The sequence below is a fragment of the Primulina tabacum genome, chromosome 2, assembly GCF_025594145.1.
Source record: "Primulina tabacum isolate GXHZ01 chromosome 2, ASM2559414v2, whole genome shotgun sequence".
NCBI lineage: Eukaryota > Viridiplantae > Streptophyta > Magnoliopsida > Lamiales > Gesneriaceae > Primulina > Primulina tabacum.
Window position 1 is genome coordinate 51,355,204 of NC_134551.1, and position 16,937 is coordinate 51,372,140.

Genomic DNA, 16,937 nt, shown 5'->3' on the forward strand with positions numbered 1-16,937 from the left:
TTATCTTTAGAATGTCCAATATATTTGGATTCTCTATCATTTTAATATAAATTATTTTGATTAAAAAAAGAATTAATGGCGCAATGCAAAAATCGCAAGAGAGAGAGAGAGTCAAACCCAACTCTCATTAAAAAAATTGCATACATAATAATAATAATTATTATTATTTTACTTTTATTTTTATTACTTATTTTACAAAATTTCATACGCTGAGCTACATATATTATAACGGATATAATTATAATTATTATTATATAGAAAAGGAAGTTAAAAAGAAAAAACAGAAATAAGGACTGATTTACAGAGATTCGTCTTCTGCTATTCTTTCTCCCAGCAATCGATCCCGTGTCTGCTCTCTCCCTCTCTCTATTTCGCTCCGAGTTTTTACATTCTCTCTTCTGGTTCCGTTCTTGAATTGAATTGGACTTGGCCCTCGATCCTAGCGGCTCAGCTTTGCAGTTCGACTCGCGAGCCTGCAGATTCAAAACCCTAGCTCCGCCTCAGTTTTCCAATCACTATTCGCATTTTAATTGTACGTGTGTTTGGATTTCGAGGTTTGGGTTATTTGGTTACAATCGTTTGGAGTATTTTCTTACGCGTTGGAAAAACCCTACATTTTTGGGCTCTAATTTTGGAAGGTTGTTTTTCCCATTTGGATTACTTGGTCTTGTGGTTCTTGGATTGATTTTGTGGTTTTTGCGTAGGTTCTTGGCGTATTTGAAGGCTGTTCTGAGGAAAACCATACTATGAGCACAGATAGCCCGGGTGAAGAAGAGAATTAGCGTGTGGTTGCCGCGGGTTTATTGAAGAAAAGATTGCCTTGGAGCGTTCCATGGGCGATGGCGGCGTTGCATGCGTGGCTTCACAGCATGTTATGGAAAAATTTACGATTTGTGGTAGTAAGACTAACGGCAAGCCAAAGCCCAGTTCCTCTTCTAAGTCTTCAGTCAAGTTGGCGAAAGTGAAACAAAAAATGAAGCCGAAAAAAGACGGAGGTGAATTGAGTGTGAAAAATATTTGCAGCTCGAGGAAGGAAGGTGCCGAGAAGAATTGCATTGGCGAGGTTATTGATGACATTAATAAAGAGGAAGTGGAGGAAGGTGAATTGGGCACTTTGCCCATTGTGAACGGAGAGTTTTTTCCTGAAAGACCCGGCAGGAGGTATGATATAAAGAGTGAGATTGAGAAAGGTGAATTTCTTCCTGGTAGATGGCGAAAGAACGAAGGTGAACTGGAGAGAAACGAATTGAGATCATCCAAAGACGATTTGGAGAAAGGTGAGTTTGTTTCTGATAGATGGTGCAGAGGTGATGGTGGGAACAGGGGTGATGACTATGGCTACTCAAAGGCTCGAAGGTATGATATCACGAAGGAAAAGGGTTGGAAATTTGACCGGGACTGGACATCACCATCTGCAAAGGAAAGGGGTTGGAAGTTTGATCGTGACAACGAGTGGAATCTACCTGCTAGAGAGAAAAGTTGGAAAGTTGATCGCGAGTGGTCACCGCATTCTAGAGAGAAGGGTTGGAAGGGTGATCGGGAGTGTGAGTGGACGCCACCTTCCTCAAGTAAGTACACCAGTGAGAAAGAATTCAGCCGAAGTGGTGGCAGTGGTCAGCATTCAAGGAAGTTCTCTTCCAAAATGGAAACAGAGAAAACTCCCAAGACCGGCTCCAAAATAGTTGGAGAGGATGTTTCTTTGAAAAATGAGCATTTCCATGGTAAAAACCATGCCAAAAACTACTCTCTAAGTAACCGCACAAAACGACATGGAACTGATTCAGATACGAATGACAGAAAACATCGTGTTGACTATGATGACTACTCTAGTTCAAAAAGCCGGAAGCTTTCTGATGATGGCATCCGCTCTGCTATGTTGGGAGACCACTACTCAGGTAGGTTTGTTGACAGGCCTTACAAATATTCTACATCTTCTTCACGAAGCATTCCTTCCGAAAGGTTCTCTTCCAGGCATTTGGAGTCATCTAGAACAGTTAAGGATAGGCAAAATAGCAGTCCACATCATTCCGAGCGGTCCCCACGCGACTGGGCCCGTCACCATGATCACCGTGGTCGCAGCCCAGTTCGCTGTGGGAGGTCCCCTTATGAAAGGAATCATCAGTATGCTCGAAGTAGGTCTCCAAATGATCAGGGCAGTCATAATGATGGCAGATACCGAAGTCCTAGCTATGTGGACAAGGTCTCCTCATGACCAAGGTCACAACCGGGACGGAAGGGATCTAACTCCAACTTTGTCGGACCTGTCACCATTTGGTCGAGGTAAGTACAGTAGCCAGCGAGAAGCTAATCGAAAAGTGGGAGTAAGCGAGAAACAGTCAAGTCATTATGGAAGCAAAGGGAAAGAAGCTAGTAAGGGCCAAGAACCAAATAAGGATTCTGGTAAAACAGAATCTCAAAAAACTGCGAAAGAGTCATTTGACAAAGGAAATGCTAGTGGTGAGAATGGCTTTATTGATAAAAGTGAATGTCATCCACGTCTTGCTCAAAGTCCTACATTTAAAAGCATAGATTTGTCTCAGGAAAATAGAGTTTTGGAGGAGCCAACATCCATGGAAGAAGACATGGACATCTGCAACACTCCTCCACATGTCCCTGTAGTGGCTAATTCTGTTGCAGGAAATTGGTACTATTTGGATCTCTTTGGTGTGGAACATGGGCCTTCGAAATTATCCGATCTGAAGACTCTTGTTGGGGAAGGTTATATCGTATCAGATCATTTTATTAAGCATTCAGACAGTGACAGGTGGACAAGCATCGAAAATGCAGCGTCTCCATTGGTTACTGTGAACTTGTCTTCAGTTATTCCGGATACAGTTACTCAACTTGCGAATCCTCCTGAGGCTCCCGGTAATCTGTTGACAGATAATAGAAACGTGGTATCTGATTATCTTGGTGATGAGGAAGACATATCTCCTGCATCCCAGCATGCAGATTATCTTTACATAGATGAAAGAGTTGGTGCACTCTTAGAGGGTTTCACATTAATCCCTGGAAAGGAGCTTGAGATAGTTGGGGGTACGCAGATAATGATATAGATTTTATTTTCTTAATTCCTTAAGTCTATCAAAACATTTTGCAATGTACTCTTATCACATGACAGGTGAATAAGACATGGTATGAAGTTGCATATACTTTTAACTAATTTCCCCGGCCAATCTATTTTTATATGTTCATGAATCAAGGAAAAGAACATATTCTCTTATGGCAAAAATTCAAAATTCTGTTCTTCTAACTGAAAATTTAAGTTTGGTCTGTCTGTTGTGCATTTAAATTAATTAGATTTTTCTGTCCTCATTAATTGTTGTCATGCAGAAGTGTTGCAAATGGAAGGTGAGCACGGTGAGTGGACGAAATGGCGGAAAATGGAAGGTACTTTATTTCAATCATTGTTTTGTCCTGGGTAAACTTGCTTTCACGTGTTCGCCATTTTTATTTGAAAAGTGACATGCTTTTGAGAGTTTTGGAAATCTCAGTAAGTTAAAATTTGTGTGAATGCTCTACTATTTTAATCAAATGCATGAGGTTGGACTCTACTACTTTCCATCTTACTCAAAGCTTTGGTGCATCTTCCATTCAAATGCATTAAGTTACTTTCTGGAACTTGATTATGCAGGAGCTGATTAACGACTGGGATGATTTTTTTTTGGTTGCTACACTAATTTCCATATTTGTGTAGTCACTAGTCACTGTTGTTTTGGTTTCTGCGTGACTGGATGTCATTTCCCAGAGAAATTGTGTCTTAATGTTTCTGTGATTATTAATTTAATTTTCCTGTAATGTTGATGCTCATTGTGTGGAACATCTGTTATTTGATTCAGTTATCGGATTATGTTTTGATAATTTATTTTATTGCATTTGCATATAATTTACTGTATTTACATAACTGCTTTAAGACACATGTATTTTGTAATGAGCTGTGCTACAATCTTGTATGCTACGGTTTTGTAATTGTTTTTTGGGCTGTAACAGGTTTTAATGGGCAACAACTGCATATGGGTGAAACTTGTGAGGATGGAGGTTTCAATGGTTTCTCTAGTGTTTCTGAAATTGCACCTAAAGACACTGCAGAATCAGAGCCCACCACACTTGTGTTTTCTGATAAGGATATTACTCTTGCTTCTAATGGATGGTTTTCTGGACAATGGTCATGCACAGGTGGTGATTGGAAGAGGAACGATGAAGCTATTCAGGATAGAACTTGGAAGAGGAAGCTTGTCCTCAATGATGGTTATCCATTATGTCAGATGTCCAAGTCTAGCTGCGAAGATCCTCGGTGGCAGCAGAAAGATGAGTTGTACTGTCCTTCCCAGAGCACAAGGCTTGATCTGCCATATTGGGCTTTTACATCACCAGATGATTTGAATGACTCCAACAATCCAAGCAGATCAGGCCAGACTAAATCTGCCGTTGTCAAGGGGGTGAAAGGAACAACGCTTCCAGTGATCAGGATAAATGCATGTGTGGTGAAGGACCATGGTTCGTTCGTGCCTGAACCACGTGTAAAAATTAGAGGAAATGAAAGACATTCGTCAAGGCCTTCAAGGCTATATTCAACAACTGGTGATACCAAGAGATCATCAGAAGATGGTCACTTAAGAAACACTCATGAACAAGATTCGCGGAAGAGCTGTACAACCTTGATTATACCAAAGGACCGTCTTCGCAAAGTAGATGAGTTACAGTTGCAATTAGGTGATTGGTACTATCTTGATGGTGCTGGGCATGAACAAGGGCCCCTACCATTTTCAGAGTTGCAAGTATTGGCAGATCAAGGTGTTATCCAGAAGCATAGCAGCGTTTTTAGAAAAAATGATAAAATTTGGGTCCCAGTTACGTTTTTTTCGGAAGCCTCTGAGTCATCTGGGGTTACTGAGCATGCTACTCCTCCTGCAGGAGCAATAGGTGATTTACCTTGTAAAAACCAGAGAAATTCAAGTAGATTTCATGATTTGCATCCACAATTTATCGGATATAGTCGAGGCAAGCTTCACGAATTGGTGATGAAGTCCTACAGGAGTAGGGAGTTTACTGCTGCTATAAATGAAGCCCTCGATCCTTGGATCAATGCGAGGCAACCAAAGAAGGAGATGGAAAAACAGATTTATCATTCAGGTAAGAGTCTCTCGTTAAACTCTACATGCAATATGCTATCAAATTTTCTTTCATTTGAACTTGTTTGTTAAATTATGGATTAAACAAAGTAAATACAAAAAATTATATTGTTCCCCACTTTTACTATCTCAAGAGTTCTTTGTAGTTCTGTAACGTTTTTGCGAGTTCTGCTACTCATGGAGGATTTGGAAGTTTAATATAAAATGGTTCTACTTACGTGGGTTTTATAATACTGAATAGTCTGGGTTTTGGGAGTAGAAAAATTCTTAAGTTCTGCCTCTTGCGAGACACTATATCAGCTAATGTTGCAGATCATGTTCGCGCTTGCAAACGAGCTAGGATTGATGGGATTGAAGAGGAGTATGAAGAGGATCTGTTTGCTTTTAGGAAGGATGCATTTGCATTTGATGATTTATGTGCTGGTGCTACTTTTATGAAAGGAGATGAATCAGATTCTGTCTTTGATAGGCAGAGTTGGGCTCTCCTTGATGGTCATGTTCTAGCACGAGTGTTTCATTTTCTTAGATCCGATATTAAGTCGCTTATTTATGTTGCCTTGACATGTAAGCACTGGCGATCAGTGGTAAAGTTTTACAGAGATATCTCTAAGCAGGTTGACTTTTGGGCCATTGCCTCTAATTGCACCGACTCCATGGTCTTGAATATAATGGTAAGCTGGTCATTAAAAACTCTGTTTTCTAGTCTTATATCATTAATTTCATTTTTAACTGTATTTAGTTGACGCTGGATAACATGGATGTTGGAAATTAAGTTTTACTTGATGTCAAGAGTCTTAATAATTTTATTATGCAGAATGATTACAAGAAAGATAGGATAACTTCCTTACTTCTACGTGGGTGTACTGGCATTAGTTCTGGGATGCTGGAGGAACTTCTTCGGTCATTTCCTTCTGTCTCAGCTATAGATATTCGAGGTTGCACCCAGTTAGAAGACTTTGTTTGCAAGTTTCCTAATATCATTTGGGCCAAGAATCAGGGTCACCAATTGAAGACCAAAAGTCTTAGTCAGTTAGCTGATAAGGGTTCATCAACTTCGTATCGGGCGGATGATTCTTCTGGACTGAAAGAATATTTAGAAAGTTCGGATAAGAGGGACTCAGCAAATCAGTTGTTCAGGCATAGCTTGTATAAACGATCCAAACTCTTTGATGCTAGAAAATCTTCATCCATCCTCTCTAGGGATGCACAGTTGAGGCGTCTGGCGATGAAGACAGCTGGAAATGGGTATAAGAGGATGGAAGAATTTATTGCTACAAGCCTACGAGATATCATGAAAGATAACACCTTTGAGTTTTTTGATTCGAAGGTACTGGTGATACCTTATTTTTTTGTTACGTATCTACCTATACTCATCTCTTGGGCAATATGCCATAGATCTTTGAAGCTAATAAGACTTGCATTATCCTGGTTGATTAGGTTGCCGAGATTGAAGAAAAAATGAAAAATGGGCATTATGTCAATCGTGGCTTGAACTCCATCAAAGATGATATCGGCCGTATGTGTCGGGATGCAATCAAGTAAATAATTCCAACTATGTTTATCTTTACTTCATTGTTTACTCTCTTTTATTCTTTTAGTAATGAGCAAGCCAGTTATTTGTTGGAAAAGGCTGTTGGAGTTTCCTCCTCTCTAGTTGGAGTATCTCTCTTTTCCCATTTCCCCGTCTTTCCTTTGCTTACATGCTACATAATCTTTGATTAATTTCGGATCTCATGTTTTCTGTAGCTTGCATCATTTTATGTTAAGGGGCTTTTCGTTGCTAGTTATCATCTGAGTTTTGGTATTTATTTAATTTTTTTAATATTTTGTGATCTCAGAAACAAAAGTCATGTTGATGCTAGAGACGTGAATCGCGTTGTTACATTATTTATTCAACTAGTTACAACTTTGGAAAAAGGTTCGAAGTCAGCTTATGAGCGTGAACAGATTATGAAGTCATGGAAAGATGATTCACATACTGGCTTTTCATCTGCTTCCTCAAAATATAAGAAGAATCTGAATAAACTTTCGGAAAGGAAATACCTGAATAAGAGCAATGGGAATGCATTTGTCAATGGAATTTCTGATTCTGGAGATTATGCATCTGATCGAGAACTCCGAAAGAGATTATCTAAACTGAACAAAAAATCTTTAGACTCGGGTAGTGAAACATCCGATGACTCTGACAAGTCTTCTGATGGGTTTATGACAGACAGTGAGAGTACAGCATCGGACACAGAAAGTGACTTGGAGTTTCAGTCAGAAGGTGCAATTGGGGAGTCAAGGGGGGATGCATATGTTAATGCTGATGATGGGTTGGATTCTTTGGCCGAAGACCGTGAATGGGGTGCTCGCATGACTAAATCAAGCCTTGCTCCCCCTGTTACCAGAAAGTATGAAGTTATTGATCACTATGTGATTGTAGCAGATGAGGAAGAAGTGCGAAGAAAAATGCAAGTTTCTTTGCCTGAGGATTATGCTGATAAGCTAAATTCACAAAGAAATGGTACTGAGGATTCGGACATGGAAATTCCTGAAGTGAAGGCATACAAACCCCGAAAATCCCTGGGAGATGAGGTGTTAGAACAAGAAGTGTATGGCATAGATCCCTACACTCATAATCTTCTTCTCGATTCCATGCCAGATGAATCAGATTGGTCTCTTCTCGATAAGCACTTATTCATCGAGGATGTGCTCCTTGTTATTCTCAATAAGCGAGTCAGAAGCTTCACTGGTTCTGGAAACACTCCTATGGTTTATCCTTTGAAACCTGTATTTGTAGAGATATTAGAAACTGCAGAGGCAAACCATGACAGGAGAACCATTCGGCTCTGTGAACTTATCCTGAAATCTATTGACAGTCGACCTGAAGATAATTATGTTGCGTATAGAAAGGTAACACATTTGTATCATAGCTCCTTCAGTAAAGGCTTCGACAATTTCTGTTTTTGAAAAACTTGTACTTGCTCTCATTCTAGAAGTTTTACACCTGACTTTCTAATCAGGGTCTCGGTGTTGTGTGCAACAAAGAAGTTGGTTTTGGTGAAGATGATTTTGTTGTTGAATTTCTTGGAGAGGTAATAATGGCATGCCTTTTTTGAGACTGAAAATTTTATTATATTCTTTAGTTCATACATGAGATTTTAATCTTTTCGTTAATAAATCTTTATGATTAATTTTAATTGGTTGGTTTCAGCATGTACTTCTTCTTGCAACTACTGATTTCTCATTTGATTTGCATTCAACGGTAGTTTTTTTCCTGCTTTTATCTGTAATAAGATAAGATATTTAGAAAAATGGATGTTGTTTTTGGGTGGAGGGGTGCTTAAATTGTAATTTTGAAAGAGAAACAGCAGTAAGTAGTATAGATTGGGTTTAGTTTTTGCCTTTCCAAACTTCTGAACCTCTGGTTCCTTTTGTGTCCGCGTATGTTCTCCAGGAATGATTAAATTATCATCACTATTTGGTATAGTTATTGTTGCATTTTGGTATTGTATTACCTGTGTTGTAGTTTTATTGCTGTCCTAGATACATATTTAAAATGCAACATGGTAATTGTGTTAATGATGATTCCATAATTTGTGTGTTTGGTCAACCAATATGGCATTTTAATTTCCTGCTTCCCAGGAAAATGAGAATATATTTCGTCATATAATGGGGAATCTCTAACTTAGCAGCAAAATAACATGATAAACGGGAAAGTTGGATTCTGACATGGGACCCTATTTAGTTTGTCTGGACCTCTCTGTAAGTTTAGAGAGGACAATAATCAATAACAGTATTACTATGGAACATATGGAAATGTGTTAAGCTGCAGAGAAACATTCGAGGGCGTGTCATGTAATTTCCCTAGGAGGCATTATAGTTTCGTAATTTCGTCCAGTACTTATGAACCTTTTCTGTCTTTTCTCGGGGGATGTGGGGAGGGAAAAGAGGAGGAAGGCTGGAAGTAGCCTTGTTTTCCAAGGGCCCTAGGAGGCATCGTGGTTTCATTCAATTCTTTTTGACCTTTCTGGGGATTGGGGAGGGAAACAGGAGGAAGGCTGGCAGTTGCCTTGTGCGATACAGTTCCTTTCTATACCTCCATATGGGTTCTATCTCGATGTTGGCTTTAATAGTTTACTTGCGCTGTTCATTAACAACATTCCTTTCAAACTTCTGAAGTGATCATATTATCTGCTTTTACAAGTAGGCACTGTTTTCTGCCTTTCAATAATGTGAATGTTCTCCATTCGTGAAAAAGATGCACATAATTTTGCATCGAATGTCTCACAGGTGATCGTTTACATGTGAATTGGGCTCTACTTTTGATAATCATAAGTGTCATATGATCCCTATTATCTGAGGTGGCCATCTACCACTATGCTGCTGACAGCAATCTAATATGGCTGAACCCCTCTTTCTTCTGACACTCAGGTTTATCCCACTTGGAAATGGTACGAGAAACAAGATGGTATCCGCTCCTTGCAAAAGAAAAATAAAGATCCAGCACCAGAGTTCTACAACATATATCTTGAGAGGCCGAAGGTATCCTACTTTTGACTACTTATGCGAAATCAGTTCTCTTAAGTTTTATAGATTGTTCATTACTTTCACTGATGCCGCACCAGCTCATGTGAAAGGCTTGACAACCCGTTGATTGTTGTCACTAAAAATACTTCGGTAATGATTTTTAATAATGTACGGAAAGTTTGAAGACGAAAAAAATGGTCATTTTTTTAAGAAAACAGAGGCTCTCAACTTGTAATTGTTGAGGTGCGAGAAGTTACTTTGGCCACAGAATTAAAGGTCTCCGTAAGAGAAAACTGTAGGAAATTTTTTTTTTTGAGAGTGGAAACTGTAGGAATTCTTTTTTTTTTTCAGAGGGAAAACTGTAAGCATTGACTGACTATATTGCTTGCAAAAATCTGCGTCAAACTGAATGCTGATGTCATCGGGCCCAGAGGACTACCGAACATAATTTTAAAAGGACCGAAATTAATACCAAATTTAGGACTTCTTAAATGTTTATGCATCACACCTTGGGAATAATTGCGCCCACGGTTTGCTGGAACTTTTATTTGTTAATTTTTGTTGAAGTCTTGAACATCATGTGTATCTACAGAATTTGGTCAATATAGAAACTCGAGTCCTACTTAAATTCAATTTAGAACATTCAAAGCTTGCAGAAGACACTTCAAGTCACGGATCATTAAAAAATTGAATGAAAAGAAGAAGACACTTCAAGAAAGAAGAGGGCTGATGCTGCAGTTGTAGATTCCAATACTCCTAACTTGGCATAAGTACTGAGAACTGGTTAATTTAAATTTTTTAATTGATTTTAGAAAAAATGAATAGCAAATCTATAGATACACGTGATGTTAAAAAATTGAATGAAAAGAAGAAGACACTTCAAGAAAGAAGAGGGCCGATGCTGCAGTTGTAAATTCCAATGTTCCTAACTTGGCATAAATACTGAGAACTGGCTAATTTAAATTTTTTAATTGATTTTAGAAAAAAATGAAAGCAAATGTATATGCTTTGGAAATGGTGTTCCTACATTCCAAATCAGTTATAACTGTATTTTGAGCCTTGGAAGTGTAAATATCGAGTCTTAACAGGTTGTTTCCCAGTGCCTATCTTTCTCTTCCATGATGCATCAAATGCGATAATTTGAATCTTGAAATGCAGGGTGATGCTGACGGTTATGATTTAGTAGTTGTCGATGCGATGCACAAAGCAAACTACGCGAGTCGGATTTGTCATTCTTGTAAACCCAATTGTCAAGCCAAGTTAGTACCTTTTCAAATGGTTATTTAAGTGCTCCACTCTACTCGAGTTTCTTGTTCTGACTTCTATTTAAAGTTTGGTGATTTTATTTTTTATGGTACTGGAAAGCTGTCCATCTAAATATAAACTTTTAAATTTGATTGGGTAATTTTTGTGTACGTCAGTATGTCTCAAATTTGCTTTTATAATTGATGAATAATCTTTTGTTTCATAGAGAGAATGATATAGTCAGGATGCCTACAGGATATCATAAACAAAATTATGGATGCTGGTTCAATACAGCTGATGCCCTAATATTTCATTATGCTGCCCGTTATTACAAGTATTGTCAAGTTTTTCCTTTTTTTTTTTGGGGGGGGGGGGGGGGGGGGGGTGGTGCTGTGTGACATTCATTGTTCAAGAGTTTTGAAGAACAATTGTAAGGTGTCTTGATTTGACTTGAACTTAACTTCTCAAAATGATTTTTTGTCAGCCTGGGGAATAAAATATAATGTGAAATTGGAGCTGTGGAATTTTTGGCTGGGTTTAGTATGCATTTGTACCTTCTCTGATCATAGTTGTTGCTTTTTTGAGATGGATGGAAGCCACAACATGGAAAAAGATTCAAGTCAGAGTCCACTAATTTATTTCTCCCATTGAATGGACAGGGTAACTGCTGTTGATGGTCAATACCAGATTGGAATATATTCTGTAAGACCAATCGCTTATGGTGAAGAGATAACCTTCGATTATAATTCTGTTACAGAGGTCAGTGCTATATGAAATCTAATCAATTGTGAAATATGGTTGTATTGTTTGTAATTTTTGATTTTCTGCAGAGTAAGGAAGAGTATGAAGTCTCTGTCTGTTTGTGCGGCAACCAGGTTTGTCGTGGGAGTTATCTAAATTTAACAGGAGAAGGAGCTTTCCAGAAGGTAAAGAATTTCAATGGGTTTTTATTGAAGTGAATAGTGAGCTGTATTTGGTTTACATGTGTCATGTTTCTAGACGTTATGAAGTATGATTGCATAACTTGTAATTTGTATGCTTGAGTGCATCTGTTTTTCCTCTTGGTCGGAGTTTTTCTTTGCTCCACGTACATAAACTTAGATTTGATTTTTGTGGCTCAGGTACTAAAAGAGTACCATGGGTTACTCAATAGACACCGCTTGATGTTAGAAGCTTGTGAACTAAATTCAGTATCTGAAGAAGACTATATTGACTTGGGTAAAGCTGGATTAGGAAGTTGTCTGCTTGGTGGGTTACCTGATTGGTTGATTGCATACTCGGCACGTCTTGTATGTGTTTCTTCCCTGTGTGGCTCTGGCTTCCGAATACGAGTTAAATAGTTTCTTATCTTATTGATATTTAATATTTAGGTAAGGTTCATTAATTTTGAGAGGACGAAACTTCCTCGCGAGATTCTTAGACATAATATAGAGGAAAAAAAGAAATACTTTGCTGATATACGGATGGAGGTCGAGAAAAGCGATGCTGAAATTCAGGTAAGCATTCTCTCTGTTTGGCGGTTATAGATTGGAGCTATGGATAGAGATTTTATCACTTTTCTATTAACTGCTGCAGGCAGAAGGTGTATACAATCAGAGGCTTCAGAATTTGGCTCTTACGATTGATAAGGTAGTCAATTTTATCTTTTGCCAACATATTCCTTCCTTTCTTCTATCTCAATCTTCCCAAAAACCTTTAAATGGAAAATAACCTGAAAGTCAATAAAGAATGTGAAAGATGGAAGAATGAACAGAATAAGAATTACTAGTTTATTGACCATACGTGCAGGTGAGATATGTTATGAGGTGCGTTTTCGGTGACCCAAAGAAGGCCCCGCCACCCCTGGAGAGACTTAGCCCTGAATCAGCTATTTCTTATATCTGGAAAGGTGAGGGTTCATTTGTGGAGGAACTTATCCAGAGCATGGCTCCTCATTTGGATGATGTTTCATTGAGAGACATGAAGGCCAAGATTCGTGCCCACGATCCTTCTGGTTCCGACGACATCAGAATGGAGCTTAGGGAGTCTTTATTATGGTAATCTGCTACCGGAGCCGAAACATTGAATGTTAAATACATGCTCTTAATTAAAATATTATCTGTTGTTTTTAGGTTGAGGGATGAAGTTCGGAACCTTGCTTGTACTTATAAAAGTCGGCATGATGCTGCTGCTGACTTGATCCACTTATATGCTAACACAAAATCACTTTTCAGAATAAAAGTGAGTATTTATTATACTGAGCTTGAAATATCAAGTTACTGTTTCTCTCGAGGCTTCATCTACCTTCTTTTTATCCAATTGTTGTCTTTTTGCAGGAATACAAGACTGTAACTTCTCCACCTGTTTGCATTACTCCACTCGACCTTGGTCCCAAGTATGCAGATAAGTTGGGGTCAGGCATTCACAAATATTGCAAGACATATAGTGAAACATATTGTTTAGGACAACTGTTATTTTGGTACAACCAAGATGCTGAACCAGACGCTCTTCTAGCAAAATCTAGCAGGGGTTGTTTGTCTTTGCCTGATGTGGGTTCCTTCTATGCTAAAGCTCAGAAGCCATCACGCCAACGTGTTTATGGTCCAAGGACACTGAAATTTATGCTTACTCGGATGGTGAATTCTTCTATTTTTTTCCCCCACTTCTTTGTCGTTGCTGAAGAATACTAGGAGCATCATTTCATCATATAAATACAAGAACAAAATGGGACAAACCAATGGCAATTTTTTTGTCGTTAGATTCTGGTTCGAAGCGAACCATTTAGCCTCCTATTGATATCTTGTCTTCATTGGCAGGAGAAGCAGCCACATAGACCCTGGCCTAAGGACAGAATATGGTCATTCAACACCCCTGTTAAAGTTTTCGGCAGTCCTATGTTAGATGCCGTTTTACATGATGCTCCATTGGACAAAGAGATGGTATATTGGTTGAAGCACAGACCTTCCATCTTCCAGGCCATGTGGGATCGATGAAATTTTGCAGGCACATTAGGGAGAAACCACAGACTGGACTGTGACATTCCTTTGGATAGTCTCCGGGCTCAGTTTTAGTTAGAGGGAGAGACGCTGCCTCATCTGAGAACTCGTTTTCAAAAACATAGGCGTGCCCCGTTTTAGTTAGAGAGAGATGTTGCTCCAGCTGGGAACCGGTCATCAAAGTATAATGGGTTTGTGCTGGTTCAGTCTACTGTTGATTCTTCTGTACAGTTGTCATATTGTCTTTTTCATTCTTTTTAGGCTTGTAATTTGTTTTCATTCTTAGCTGCTAGTGCATTGTTTGTGCAGCTGTCTTGAAATCCCAGGTGTACTACTTTTCAGTCAGTTAATGGAAAGTTGCGTGGTGACTGTTAAATTCATTTGTGCAGTTGTCTTGAAATCATAAATTAATTTTACAATTGTATTATAGTGTTACAATCTTTTGGATCTCTGGTCCAACAATTGTGTTTCATCTGTAGTTCAACGTGTATAGGTGAATCATGCATGTGATGTGTTTGCGCGCGCGCGCGCGCACACATGACACACACACAAACATGACACGAGGGAGGAAGCAACTAGTGCAATGGAAATTTTGCATTTTGTCGAAATTTTCTTAAGAAATATTAAGCGGGATTAAGTGCAATACTTGATCCGACCCGACTCTGGGCCACGCCTGCTCAAGGGTAATTTATGTCAATCTATTTTGTATATTTATTAATGTCACCGTTATTCCCCGACAATTTCGTCAGTGCCAGTGTGAAACCCACGCCCCTAATTCCCGTCCGTCAGATTATAACCTCATCAAACGGACATGATTCGTCCGACAAATACCTGGCGTCGTTTTCCCTTCACCTGGGCGAGAACGGCCGCTGTACTACAGACAGAACTAACAGAAAGCCCAATTAAACACTGCCACGTATCGTTCTGTATTGTCCAACTCCCGCAAGTTTGCCACGTCTGCAAAATTAAATAATAAATAAATGAATATCGCCCTTTCTCCCTCTCTGTCGCATGCCTCACATTCCAATGGAGAGAGAATCTCAGTTCCAAACACCCCCGCCGGACCACACGGCGGCGCCCTCAGTCGGAGAGGCTTACATCAATGGTTTCTACGAAGGCATAAGTTTCCATACCTTGCTCACTTACGATCCCTATGGTACATCCTCTCCACGTCCACCTCCTGCGACGTATGGTACTGTCATCGATCTTCCCGCACAAACTCAGGATATCCTCCTGATGCCGAAAAACGAACCACAGAATTACCCCCCGGAGATCTCGACCTTCTACGAAGCCTTCTCGACGGAGGCTCCGCCGTACAACTTCTTCTCAGACGTGGTGTCGTCTTCTCACCACCACTTACCGAGCCTCCTCTCCCTCGAGCCGCCTAGAAACACTGCGGTCGACTCTCTGAATCGGAATCAGAGGAGGAAGCAGCAGAAGCTAAGCGAAAAGACTCGGTGTTTACAGAAACTTTTGCCGTGGGATAAGCAAATGGACATGGCGACCGTACTCGAGGAAGCGTACAAGTACATCAAGTTCCTCCAGGCGCAGGTTAGTATCCTCCAGGCCATGCCTAATACCGGAAGCGACAGCCATTGGGGCGGGGCAACATCATCCAGTCTGAATCGCGGAAGCCATGGTGTTGTTGGTGATCATTTGGGGAGGCTTAATCGGCAGCAGCTGTTACAAGTTCTTCTTCACTCACCCATTGCTCAGACACTGCTCTACTCAAACGGCTGTTGCGTTTACTCACTGGAACAGCTTCTTTTGCTTAACAACAACGCTGAGAGGAAAGCTCAATTTAGCCGCATTCTCTTTGATTCAAACACCAATGCATGGGGACCGGATTATTACACACTTTAACTCGTCTTTCTTAGCTTGCTTGCTTGCTTCATCCTCCCGATCTTCTTGTTTAATTTCCTTTTGGGGGTGATCAGCTTTTTAGGGTTTTGAAACTGTGATTAGTATAATTTTAGGGTTTTAAAACTTAAATGATAGTGACATTTTGTTGGTTAATTGAGATTGGAATTACGCCATTATTAGCACTAATCCGATACGAATTTCAGATGTACAAATTCGTAATCGAGTGCTTTAGATGAGATCAATTGGTAGAAATGTAAAATCAATTGTTACTGTTAATTCGTAGGAATAATTTACTATACTCACTCATCAAATATATATAATCATATATTACTTACGTATAATCTACAAACATGTAAGTTTTACTTCAAGTTTCAACATTTGATCTCTGGTGTTATTCTTTTAAAAATTTTGACTCCCTTTTATCGTTACTTTTTTGGGTTCCATTTTCAATTAACTGCTAGTACCTCTAAAACTTTAGTGCCAAAGAAGCATTACATTACAAATCTCGAGTAGCCGTCTTTCTCAACAGAAATTGATGATTGATGAATTTTGTCGCATGGAATTGAACCTACATGTACAATTGTGTGTGGTTATTCAATCTATTCACTAAAAAGATTGGTCGGTTTCTTTTTTTCTTTTCCACCCTAATAAAATGCGATATAACACATTCTTAGGACCATTTTCAAGAGTTTGAGATTGTTGGTCGTGATCTGATCACTCTAAATTAGTAATTTCTCAGAAGTCAAAATTCAAGAAAGCATTGTCTCTTAATAATTCTGCATGAACTGTAAAGCATAATTTCATGTTTAATTTCCTGATTATGAGAGTAAATTAAATTACTTTAGGACACGTTAATAAAAAAACAAAACAAAACAAAAGAAAAAGAAAGAAATTTCTATGCCACATGCACCAATGCTCCGATACTTTTACCTTGTAATTTGTCAGATACAAATCTTCTCTGATACTCGGTGATGGAACCTTTATAATAGAAGGCGTATAATGGTTAAGTAATTTAATAAAATATTGAAACGAGGTTTAATAGTAAAGATGCTAAAGATAACCCACACTACCATATACTCCTTAGTTGGTTTATACCCTACTTTCCTTGTTCAAAGGTGAAAGGCATAAAAAATTTAAAAGAAAATAAAAGTAGGCACAAAGTAAAATAAAGTCGCCACATCGTTGACAAAAGTGCCTTTCTTCATCATGA

At 39.0% G+C, this 16,937-nt stretch overlaps 2 protein-coding genes across 2 annotated transcripts; both read left to right on the plus strand.

Moving 5' to 3' along the window:
* Window positions 1-269: 269 nt before the first annotated feature.
* LOC142536747 (histone-lysine N-methyltransferase ATXR3-like) lies at window positions 270-14,020 on the plus strand. The gene is given in 20 exon segments (XM_075642055.1): window positions 270-2,200; window positions 2,202-3,036; window positions 3,334-3,390; window positions 3,991-5,133; window positions 5,445-5,803; window positions 5,947-6,459; window positions 6,570-6,670; window positions 6,971-8,027; window positions 8,138-8,209; window positions 9,549-9,659; window positions 10,803-10,903; window positions 11,549-11,648; window positions 11,720-11,815; window positions 12,011-12,178; window positions 12,260-12,385; window positions 12,465-12,518; window positions 12,678-12,925; window positions 13,001-13,109; window positions 13,205-13,504; window positions 13,685-14,020. Coding segments are annotated over 20 exon segments (7,095 nt in total). The 5' UTR covers window positions 270-832; the 3' UTR covers window positions 13,862-14,020.
* An 870-nt stretch (window positions 14,021-14,890) lies between these two features.
* On the plus strand, window positions 14,891-15,880 carry LOC142538034 (uncharacterized). Its single transcript, XM_075643477.1, has one exon. The coding sequence runs from the start codon at window positions 14,891-14,893 to the stop codon at window positions 15,725-15,727; it is 837 nt and encodes a 278-aa protein (XP_075499592.1). The 3' UTR covers window positions 15,728-15,880.
* The last annotated feature ends 1,057 nt before the right edge of the window (window positions 15,881-16,937 follow it).